This window comes from Trachemys scripta, chromosome 2, assembly GCF_013100865.1.
Source record: "Trachemys scripta elegans isolate TJP31775 chromosome 2, CAS_Tse_1.0, whole genome shotgun sequence".
Taxonomy (NCBI): Eukaryota; Metazoa; Chordata; order Testudines; family Emydidae; genus Trachemys; species Trachemys scripta.
In genome coordinates this window covers 241,109,978-241,122,442 of record NC_048299.1, presented here as the reverse complement: position 1 = coordinate 241,122,442, position 12,465 = coordinate 241,109,978, and the positions used below count along the sequence as shown (strand labels likewise).

The 12,465-nt window shown below is 38.7% G+C and overlaps 1 protein-coding gene across 5 annotated transcripts in view; it reads right to left on the bottom strand.

The window, feature by feature from the left end:
* LOC117873669 (RING finger protein 151-like) overlaps positions 1 to 12,465 on the bottom strand; it is a 34,139-nt gene that overhangs the window by 20,504 nt on the left and 1,170 nt on the right. For 3 of the 5 annotated variants that reach the window (XM_034763300.1, XM_034763295.1, XM_034763296.1), the window contains exons 2-5: positions 5,953 to 6,179; positions 5,269 to 5,408; positions 3,259 to 3,421; positions 1,277 to 1,397 (exon numbers count right to left, since the gene is read on the bottom strand). In XM_034763300.1, coding sequence (XP_034619191.1) covers positions 1,277 to 1,397; positions 3,259 to 3,421; positions 5,269 to 5,408; positions 5,953 to 6,158 — 630 coding nt within the window. In that variant the 5' untranslated portion in view covers positions 6,159 to 6,179. Of the gene's footprint in view, positions 1 to 1,276; positions 1,398 to 3,258; positions 3,422 to 5,268; positions 5,409 to 5,952; positions 6,180 to 8,655; positions 9,274 to 10,715; positions 10,851 to 12,465 lie in introns of those variants that run through there. The other 2 variants (XM_034763299.1, XM_034763297.1) reach the window with 2 other exon arrangements.

The window sequence follows — 12,465 nt, the reverse complement described above, 5'->3', positions numbered from 1 at the left end:
TTAACACATTTAGTACACCCTAAATTGACTTTCTGTTCTCTGTGGAGGTCTTCTTTGGCAGGAAGATGCTGCAGGCATTGGGCTAGGAATAGCATTGCTATTTTGGGCAATTAACTCAGGGGGGATCTTCCCTATCTCATTCTGTTTTTCTTATCTCCCCCCGCCATTTCTGTTCATTGTTCATTAATTTCCATATGTATCAGAATTGTGGGAGACTGAGCTGCAGAATGGTAAATTTCTTACCTGTTACTTTCCTTTCTGCTAGCAGCATCTCCCACAATTCTATTCTCCCTGGTTGGGATCCTACCCAGGAGACAGTATTTAATTTTGATAGTTATATTTATAGGCTGTAGCCCACTTATTGTCTAGCACTGAAGTTACTGTTACTAATCATATTCTATGAGTTTTTACACAGCTTTGGAATGAATCATCTGTCAGCAGGCTGGATAAGAGGGCATGGCTCGCACAGGCTGTGCTACCGCTTTGAACTGCCTCCAGAAACTGCAGTCAGGAGGGGACTAGCCCATACATCTCATAATATATGGAGATATACCTATCTCATAGAGCTGGAAGGGACCTTGAAAGGTCATCAAGTTCAGTCCCCTGCCTTCACTAGCAGGACCAATTTTTGCCCCAGATCCCTAAATGGCCCCCTCAAGGATTGAGCTCACAACCCTGGGTTTAGCGCGCCAATGCTCAAACCACTGAGCTATCCCTCATTGTGGGAGATACTGCTAGCAGAAAGGGAATTACCATCAGGTAAGAAATTTACTAATTTGGAGTGTTTCAATTATCACATATCCCTAAAGAGTTGAAGTGTCTGCTAGAGTGCCTATACAGTGGAACTGTGGCCAAGGATGTGCTTAACATACTGGGATATCTTGGGGTCAGCACTACTTGTAGGGGCCTAGTGAAGCTGAACTCCTAGATGCCAATTCTCCGAAGGGGTAACTGACAGAAAACCTGTGCCAGAAAGGCCAATAGAGAGACCGTTGGAGCCTACTGAGACACAGGGAAGCTTAAAAGCACACGGCCCCAACATGTGGGTCCAAAACAGCAGCCTGGTGAGTGTCCAGCAGGGGAGCTTTACCAGGGCCACAACACTGCAATTATTTGAAAAGGAAAGGTTCAGACCATTGGAATGTAGAATTGTATCTTCTCTAGTGAATTAGGATAACAAACTCCCCACTACTTGAAAAGGCAAAAAAAGTAGACTGTTGGGAGAGGGGTAGAAAACAAAAACACATTTCTACAAATGACACTGGAACTTATTTACCTTTAGTTCTTCAATTTCATTTTGCAGAAGACTCTCTTTTTGCACCATATGCCTTCTCTGTGAATCTAATCTGGACTCCATTTCATGCTTTGCCTCCTCCACTCTGCAGATCATTTCTGACCTAAAAAAGTGTATTTTTCCTTTTTAAACCTAACCATTATACCTGTGACTTTCAAGTACCAGAGTAACTACTGCTGCCAAATAGCCACATTGTTCCCGAATACAACTGGGTGAAATTTTTCGACCAAAACTTTTTTCCTCAGGAGAAAAAAAATGTAGATTCAACAACACCAAAAGATTTTGCAAATTCATGCTGATTTCACTAAGTTGCTTCAGTAAAGGGGGAAAAAAAAACTGAAGCAAATTCTCCCCCCAAATCAAAATGTTTCATTTTAGACACTTTCTAGATTTAAACAGAAAAATTGAAAAATTTAAACTACCTTTTCTTTAGAAATTTCCTTTAATTTTATTTAAAATAATTAAACATTAAAAATGTTCAAAATTAAAACAAATTAAAACACAAAATGAGTTTAAAAAAAAAATTGTGATTTGCCCGGATCTAGTCCTAAATTAAAGCTCTGCTATAGTCTTGTGTTACACAGCTGAGTTTGTTTTACCAACAAACAGTATTCTTGCTCAGTATGTACCTATTTAGGGGTTTTAATCTCTCGATAGAATGTGCAAGTTCTAGTCCTGGCATCAACATCAGAGATTCTTTGTACTCAAATCTTATGGTGATGGGCAGCGATACAGAACTCCAAGATAGATGTTTCTGAAATAATTCCAGAAGCTATCGACTAACTTTTTTTTGGCTTTGGATGGTTTATTTCCTTTCATCCAAATATATAACTGTCATTTTGATTAATTTTATTTTAAGAGTATATGGTAACTTTGTGCAGAAGTTTAAGAGAAACGTAATACATGTCTCAAAATAAAAAGCATGAATATGCCTCAGTCTGTGTCATTCCACTTAACCCAAGGAGAATGGAATTCTGAAACAAGGACATAATACAGAAAGCTACAGGTTAAGTTCAGGATAGCATACCATCTAGCAGCATTTGGATCAGCACTTTTTGGTTTATTGTGGATGTGAAATGACAGTAGTTGTGGGAGAAGGAAACTAGTATCATTTAGTTATTAAACACAGTCATAGCCAAAACTGAAACATTAACAGGTTAACCTTTTGAGTTTTGAACAGCAGTTTGGCATTTTATTGGTATCAGGAAAGTTCACTTGTTTCCTGCTGCACTTACCAGGAACTGAACCTGGGTCACCAGCAAAGTGCAGGAGAGCTGGGGCCTCCACTGACCAAAGGAGCAAGAGAGAAGGTACCAGCAGGAAGGGGTGGGAAGAGGTACAAAACTGCTGGAAGATCATGGAAATGATAAACTGGAAGAGGAACAGAGGCAAGAAGAAAGAGAGGGACAGACAGAAGGTAAAGACCAACGCTGATAAGTATTAGTAGTCTTCCAGCATTTTAGGCCTAAGTACAAGCTTGAACTCGTAGGTCACCTGCCTCTCTCATCTCTGATAACTTTATAACTGCCAAATATAATTGGAGTTTTTCATCTCCAAAGTGTTTTAAAAATCTTAAATAATAAATATTACTTCATAATTTGGCTCTGGGTTCATATCAGACTAAGGTAAAAAGTGAAAAGGTTTAATGGCCTCAGTCTAGTTCTTTGTATGTATTTCACTTTTTCATGTAACCATGACATAATTTTGGATAATTGCAATCCCTATTCATTAGGGTTCTGGGCTAATCAAATTAATTTAACTAACTCAGACTAAAAGTGCAGTAAGAGTTTAAAGTGTGTAATGGCTTTTTAAAAATATCCTCACCAGTTAATACCAAGTGATTTACACATTATGGGTTAGATATCAGAATTAAACAGAGCTAGTACTTGGAACCGTGTCTTATGTGCAGTGATTTTAGGCCCAGGTTAAACACAAATACCCAGGAAACAGAAGTAGTATTTTACCGGAGCAGTTCTAGTTCTGTTCTTAGCTCTGCTACACAATTATGCTGCGTGTCTTCTGCCCTGAAAATGGTATAACCACAACCATTAGGGCATTCACGACTCCGGTATTCACACACCGCCATATGGCTATCTAAGTTACGTCGTTCAATCTGAACTGGACAACCTGATCAGGAAACAGTAAATTAAGACAATATTAAATCACTTGCAATTAACAGAAGCATAGTCCATTCCAGGCAAAAACAAACCATAGAGCATAGACTGATCATATGCAAATCTGTCAAAACAAAGTGATTCCCTTACAGCATGAAGAGATACACCTATAGGTACCAAAGCCTTGTCTACATTAAAACTTTTTGCTCAAGTCTCCCATCATTGCTCTAACACTGGTGGTAACACTAGTGTAAGTCATGGATAGTTGAAAAAATACTGGCAGCTGGCCTACACTATGTTCCCACCAGCCCTACTCCACCACCAACAGAAATGGATGGAGATATTACGAAAAATGCCAGTTTAGACAAAGCTTGAGTATCAAAAATTTGGCACCCAAGGTTAGAGAAAATTTTGGACCTTAGCAACTTGTCCAAGATCACACAGCAAATCAACGACAGAGCTGGGACTAGAACCTGGTTCTCTTCACTGCTATACTTGTGCCTTACCTACTACTAGACTAGTATTTCTCAACCAATGGGTCGCGACTCCTGCAGGGTGGGGGCCAAAAGGAATCAGGAGGGTTGTGAGGCAATTACATTTTATTTACAGTTCTAAAGCAGGGGTGGGGGGAAATTGAAAATAACTTAGGGATGTCAAAAGCCTTCAAAGTTTGTGAGGTCAAATGTAATAATAGTATAAATTTTTACTCTTACATTTATTATAAAAGTAAGTAGGTTGTGCACATTTCTGACTTCAAGTAATGGGTTGCCCACCTGACAAGTCTGAGATAAAAGGCAGCATGATCAAGTGCAGTGTATTGCAGACAGGCTGGTAAAGACAAGCAGAAAATATCACCAAGTAGAGGTGGCCTAACTACAAGCACAAACAAAAATGTGCCATAAAAACCTTGCAAGTGGTAGGTTTCAGAGTGTGTGCACTTCTGATTAAGACAAACACCTATATAATTTAATAAAAATATTTTGCATTTTCATATCACCTTTCACTGGAAGATTTCAAAAGCCTCACATCACCTCTCTGAAAGAGCTATTACTCCCATTTTACAGATTAAGAAACACACAAATGTAAATAACTTGCCCAAGGCTGGGCAAGAACTGGGAACAGAACGCAGAAATCCTTATTTCCTGTCCCATATTAAGCACCAAACAGTGGTTTCTCAGATACATACTCAGCCTTACCTACTCTGGCTAAAGTTTGAGATACCTTCTGGAAAAGGAGCAAAGCAGCAAGTTATAGTGTAATCCTGTTTAATATAATAAATGCTAAATTGGCCAAAAAGCTGGTTCAATCATCACATGCAAAAAACCACAATCAGATGAGTAATAAAAGCTGAATATTAGACAAATCATACCTTGGCAGAAAGCAAAAACCATGCACTGCTGTGTATTCTGATAAATTAGGGGTCCAGTATTCAAATTCATTCTGGTTAATTTTCACATGAAAAGGAAAAACTGATGATGGATGACAATCATCATTACAACAGAGAGCAAATCCATTGTCTAAAAAAATTTCTGCAAACTCTCAAGCGCTTATCATACTATTATCTTTTGAATTTTTATTTGGCTCTTTTTTTGTTCTGTTTTGCCAGTTAAACTGAAGCAACCATATTGCAGAGGCCATGTCTGTGTAGCAATGTGCTAGCAGAAGTACCTACCCCCTTGCCTAAAGAAAGCTTACTTCAATCTTTTTTGGTCTAGACCATATTCATGCTAGAACTCAGAAATTCACAAGGTGGAACTCAACATAGAAGTGAATGAATGTCCATTGCTGCCACCCTACTGTGATTAAGTATACCAGATACCAATTTTCTGAACAAAAGGCTCAACTTTGAGCTTTACTCACCAGCATTTGAGCAGGGTATCTGGCTGTATTCACATTCTCTCTCATGTCTGTCTATAGATTCTAGAGAACAAACCATTTCACAACCATGCTCTCCGTTTTTGCAATGAAGCTGAAGTCGATTTAGATCATTTTTCATGTATCTATATACAGAAAAGAGTTACTTTGTTTCTTCTTCTTTTTTAAACTCCTGCAACACTGTAAAAGTAGTTGACTTTTGCCACATTTCAGGGATTCTACCTTCCACAAGGAAAAAAGTCAAATGCTCTGTTCACAATATTTCAGCATTCAAGTAACTATATTTGATGACAGGGGTTTGGGAGTAGTGAAAGCTATGATAATGGAATATTAAGGTTCAAAATTAAATATGCAAATTAGTTCATGAAGAATGGCTATTGAGAGGTCCCAAAACTACCGGTAAGTCTTTAGCACTAACTAGGGGCATGTGTACACTTAAAATGTTACAGTGGCACAGCTGTACCGCTGTAGAGCTTCAGTTGTGGACACTACCTATGCTGATGGGACTTCCTCCCCTACAGGCGGAAGAATTCTTCAGTCCATCTAATGATGTCTACATGTGGCTCAGGGGTGGGATTTTTCACAGCCCTGAGTGACATAGTTATACTGAACTAATTTCCTAAACCAGGCTTTAGAAAAATCCCTTCAACAATCAGATTTGTTACGTACCTGTAGAGAGGTCGTAGCACAGACATATCAAGTGCTTGTCTGTCTTCAGGACAATTATTGTGATGAACAAGCCATCCATGTATACAGGCAGTACAGAAAGCATGTTCACAAGGAGCCTGTAAGGGATCTTCTAATACATCTCGGCATATACAGCATAAAAGTCCTTCATTAACATAGCCAACAAAACGCTCAATATCATAACCCATTCTTTTCCACAGACTTCCAACCTATTATAATGTTAAAACAGCAATTAGTAACTGATTGATAACTAATTATTTAGCACTGACAGAATGCTTGGTGCTGCAGAATACACAAAAGTAAAGCAGTCAAGGTAAAGAAAGGTCTTGCCCAAAGAGCTTTCTATCTTGAAAGCAGAAACATTGGTAAAAATAGAGAGGATTAATTTAGTAGGTTCTCTCTCGTTTTGAACTCTATTACAAAATGTGATTCTTGTGGACACTGTGAAAGATTGCAGTTTAATTCTGCATTTGCACAATGTTATTGAGATTATTTAGAGAATAACTGAAGATTTATTCTGTAACTGAAAATTTAAAGATGAATTACAGAAAAAATGCTGTTCAAATGTCAGAACCTGATTTCCGTTTCTTTACCTTTATTTGTATAAAACTCTGCAAATTTGTAAAACAATGCTTTTACTGACAGTATTAAACACCCTTGAGTACTTCTTATCCATATGATTTTATGTATATCTGTCAACCACAGGTAACTTAATTTTATGTATGTTTCCTTTTATACTCATAAGAACCATTAACAACAACCCATTCTCTGAATGAGGTGTGAGTCTAGAAAAAATAGTATATGATCATGTATTTACAGACTGTACCATAATTCATAGGGAGCCAAATTAAGATTGCCCAGGCAGTGGAGCCCTCAGCTCCTGTACATGGCACCACCGCAGCTGGAAACAGCCAAGAAGAATAACTACAAAGAAAGTTCTGCTTGGACCCTGCAGCCCTGGACTGAAGCATGCTCTGTGCAGGTTGCTAAGTATTCTTGCTTTTTGAGCAGTTGTGGTGGCATTTTTAGGCAGCCACGGGCTGTCGGTGTTTCCACTTGTCTCACGAGCTTCCCCCGCCCCTTTTGTTTTTAAACTGGGCCCTCTGGGGTTTCTTTTATGCATCCTCCCCACCCTACCCCCCAGCATCATGGTGCAGAAATTTAACCCCCACCCCCTGCTTAGGTTTTCTGGTTTTCATGGGTTTTTCCTGCTATTTAGGCTTGTTCTGGGGCAGTTTTGAGTCTTTGGTTTCACAGCCAAACTCTAACAAACCTCTGAGTTTGTGCAAGCTGTAGTTTTTCGAATCATATAACTAGACCAAATTTTCATGGTGATGGTGAAAGACACATCCCTGACACCAGGAGACCTCCCTCCCCAAAAAGTTTCAAGTCCCTGCTCTAAAGCATGGAGGCTGTAGAGCTCTTCAATAAAACAGATGTTTTGCCCATATTAAAAATAGTTGCAATTTATTTTTCCCTAACTTCATTCTAAAAAATGGCTGAACTGTTTTAGCTGAACTTTGCTTAAAAAACAGCCAGAGGCGCACACACACAGCATGGAAAATTTCAGCCCAAATGATTTAAGTTTGGAAAAGTTATAACCAACTGAAAACAGGGTCTTACAATGGAAAGTCTAGGGGGCAATGTTAATTATAACCAACACTGACAGATGTGGAGCTATTCTGTAATTTATTAATACCGTATGTTGACAGGGTTATTGGGATGATTACTTTATAAATATTTTAGTTCATTTAATAAGGGACTGTTTGGAGCAACACGCAGGAAGGAAATAGAATGGCTTAAGATAAGCCACTTCTCCACAAACATTTGAGGGTTGTTAAGATGAAAGCCATTAGAGGAAAAGGCCATGGACAGCAGAGATCAAAAGAACTGTAGCTCTCTCTCAAGCGGGGCTTGGGGAACAAACTAGAGCACAAGCACTGGGGAGGGGAAGAGGGGAGGAATATGAAGAAGTTAGTCCTGTGTAAGTTACTATCAGGGCATGGTTAGCTTTTATGTAAGATAGAGGTGTGTAGACTGTTTTAAAAAAATCTCTTTTCTTTAAACAGTTTGTACTGTTAATAATAAACTATACTTTGGCCTGAAGAAGTCTGTTTTGTCACTGGATACCCTGGTCACAGACCCTTGATAGGAAGGATGACAGGCATCAGAAGTCAGTTGGACCTACTGGGTAAGCATGGTTGATACCGTCTGTACTGTAATTCAGGGTCTGGTCTAACAGTGAGAGAATTGCAGAATTCCACCCTAGGATAGGTAAAGGCTTCAGCCTGACACCTGAGAGAGTTGAACTGAGAGAGACCAGAAAGGAGAAAGAAGTGCCGCTAACCTTGTAACCATGACATGTGCTACCAGCTCTGCCCATAACACATGAGAGTTTTATAAAATCAATAGCCCTAAAACTAAGTTGAAAGTTATACGAAAGAGAAGAAACAAGCTTCTGTACTTTAGTACAATTCTATCAAGGAAGATGTGGCTAAAGTCTAACAATTCTTATCAAGATGGTTAATTACATAAAATATGTTTTAGGTTGCACATTTTTTCTTAATCATAAAAAATTACTTTTGCAACACAGTCAAGCATCATGAAACAGTATTTCCTAAGTTGTTAGAATTTCTAAATAACAATGTTTATTCATTATAAATATAAAAATATTAAATGTTTTACCTTTTAGATTTAATTCACATTAATACCATGCAGTTTTCCACATAAATGCTTTGGAATTATGATTTCCAGAGGAGACAGCAGTACTAAATCACCTTATTCTATCACCTCTTCATTGCTTTATGTTACTTTCTACAAGAACACTAAAAAAAACCCCAGAATCAATTGTTGTGTTTCCTAAGTTACAGATCCCCATGCTTAACCAGCTAGTTGTTGAATAGACTATTGTTCTCATAGCCATTAAAACTAAACTTTACAGTGGCATGCATTTGAAAGGTTACTTTATAGTATGTTTAACACTTTAACCTGCTGTCACCCATGGCTCATATAGACTGGAAAAATTAGCTAATAGGCGTTAAATTAACACATTTTTAAACAATACATAGCACTGAGGGCATATCTACACTAGGTGCTAAGTATTGTTTAAAAAGCATTAATAAAAATATTTTACCATGCTTTTAAAAACACCCCCTATTTTCCTGGGCCCTGTCCAGACTACAATATTTTATTTTTGTTATAATTTTGACAGAAAGCATTTTTATTTTTATCAATTTATATTTTCAGTTGCCCAAAATTATGTAGCTTAAGCATTTAAAAAAATAAATGTATATATTCAAACAGTAATTATTTAATGACTAGGGCCCTACCAAATTCACGGTCTATTTGGGTCAATTTCATGGTCATGGGATTTTAAAAACAGTAAATTTCATGATTTCAGCTATTTAAATCTGAAATTTCACAGTGTTATAAATGTAGGGAGTCTTGACCCAAAAAGGAGTTTGAGGAGGGGGGTCACAAGATTATGTTGGGGGTGGGAGTTGTGGGGCTGCTACCCTTACTTCCGTGCTGCTGCTGGCGGCGGCGGCACTGCCTTCAGAGCTGGGCAGCTGGAGAGCGACAGCTGCTGGCTGGCAGCCCAGCTCTGAAGGCAGAGCTGCCGGCAGCAGCAGCGCAGAAGTAGGGATGGCATGATATAGTATTGAACGGAATAGTTTTGGACAAGGAGAAGAAGTCTGGAGATAAATGTGAGAAGTGATGGACATATGCTTGTTTTGTTAAAATATTATATGTTTGCTGTTGAAGAAAAAAATCCAGAATACTTAATGTTGTTGTTTTAGTTAAATAAAACAATTTAAATGTCTGTCTGGTGATGTTCTCCTCCTAATACAGCATGGCAAGAAAATCCTCCAAATATTAATGGTTAACCTGTTGAATTGGAGATATTTATGAAGTTATTAGGAGGTGAACTATCTGCTTCAATTACCTTTGGTAAATGAAATAACCAATCATTCATTCATTCATTTTTGATATAGCTGTAAAACTAATCTGAAAAGTTTTCAAAATAAATCACTGTTTAAAAATGTATAATGTGTACCTTCTAAAAATGAAACCTACATCTATCTCTGAGCTGTGAAGAATGTGTATTAAGGTTATAACAACCAACAAGAATGCACTTTTATGTAGAAAACCATGATTAAACCGAGTCTTCCTGACTAGTGATTTAAATCATCAATTTAATTTAAATCAAATCCACCCTGATACTTTCACAGCGTGAAACAATGTTACAACTTCTAGATTCACAGACTTGTTTTTGCCAAATAAGTAATGTAGAAATTGATAACTGGAGTTCCGCCTCAGATATCCCATCCTCCTATGTTAGGAAAAGCCACTTGAACTGTCTGGATATGGAAGACATCCTTCAGTCCTCCAGTAGTGCAATTGGTTAGCTCATGAGGGAGTACTGATAAGGTTATTAGGACAAGAAGCAATGAGCTTAAAAAGGAGGTTTAGGTTGGACATTAGGAAAAACTTTCTAACTGTCAGGGTAGTTAAGCACTGGAATAAATTGCATAGGGAGCTTGTGGAATCTCCATCATTGGAAATTTTTAAGAGCTGGTTAGACAAAAACCTGTCAAGGATGGTCTAGATCAGCGTTTCTCAAACTTGGGTCTGCATACCCCTAGGGGTGCCTGAGGGGACTCCAGGGGTTCCGTGGGCCCTGCTGAGAAACTCCTCCCCCTCCCTCCCAGGCGCACCTCCAGCATGCTGGGGAACAGGCTTACCTGTCCTGGCTCACTGCCGCTCCCAGAAGCGGCAGGCACATCTCTGTGGCCCTTGTGGCGGGGGGGCCAGGGGTCTCCATGCACTGTCTCCGCCCCGAACACCGACTCTGCAACTCCCATTGGTTGGGAACTGTGGCAGGAGGCTCCCGGGAGCAGCTCCAAGGGAGAGGGCAGGAGCAGCACATGGCAGTGGGGGGAGGGACAGCTGAACTGCCCGGCAATTGATAGTCTGGTGGGCAGCTGCCACACAGGGAATTTAGGGGAGCGGGGAGCTGATAGGGGGGCTGCCGGTCCACCCTGGTTCCAAGACCCCACCAGCTAGCTCCAACAGGCTGCTCTTCCTGCAAGCAGTGGACAAAGCAGGCGGCTGCCAAACAACATTATAAGGGAGCATTGTGCAACTTTAAACGAGCATGTTCTCTAATTGATCAGCAACGAAACAAAGTTAACCGGGATGACTTTAAGTGAGGAGTTACTGTACAACAAATAGACTCTATGCGGAGCTAAAAGACAAAGCCAGTAAGTTAACATGAGTTTACAAGGTCACAGCTTTATTCTTCCTGTAAATGGACTCTAAATCTTATGTTCAGATCAATTCAATCAAAAATAAAAAATACAATACTATGTAAAAATAATTACAACTGAAGTCTGGTAAGGTCAAATTGCTTGAACTGATCAAACGTTCTTATCTAACTAACTGAAGTTATATCCAGAACATAAGATGCAGTTTAGATTTTTAAAAAAGCATGATTGCAAGCAAGTGTATAGTGCTAAAAAACAATCGAGTTCTGATACCTAGCCTAAACAATACTCATGAAACCAGAATTTATTAAAAAGAAAAAGTGACCATTTTTAAATCTTCTAGGTAAACCCAATGTAAGGATAATTGTAATATTATATTGAAAGAATGCGTGCCAACTAGTCAGAATGTTGATCCTTATTTATAGTCATTGCTCTCAGTGCGCTGATAGCTAACTGTGGGATAATAACCCAAAAATAAGAGACACAAGAGAATAGCTAATACAGGAACTTTAAGATGACAAATTATTTATTTAGCATAAAATTTCATAATTCTTTATTTTTGACTTACATAGTTTATAAGAAGGATAAGAAACTGTGGGGAACTAGTGTTACATTTTGGTCTAAAATGAGGGCCAGTAAAAGTGAATTTGCTGGTTTCCCCCCCTCGAGACTAAAGGTCTTTCCTCAAGATTCAGTTTCTTTAAACTTTCCTCATCGGTCAGGAATTCTAAACTTCTTATTTTTGTTGGTCTCCTTTGGACTCTGTCCAATTTGTCCACATCTTATTTAAAGAGTGGTAGTCCAGAACTGGAGACAGTACTCCAGATGGGACTTCACAGTGCCAAGTAGAGTGGAACAATAACCTCCTGTATCTTACATATGACACTCTTATTAATACAACCCAGAATGACATTAACCTTTTTTGCAATTGCATCACATTGTTGACTCAATCAATTTATGAACCACTATAATCCCCAGATTCTTTCCAACAGTACTACTGCCTAGCCAGTTATCCCCCATTCCGTAGCTGTTCATTGATTTTTCTTCCTAAGTGTAGTATTTTGCACTTGTCTTTACTGAATTTCACCTTGTTGCTTTCAGACCAATTCTCAATTTGTCATGATCATTTTGAATAATAATAATCCTCCCTCAAAAGGGCTAGCAACTTTTTTGAAGTTAGATTCATTGTTTGCTATTTTCCAACAACTAGTGTCAAAAGCAAGATTGA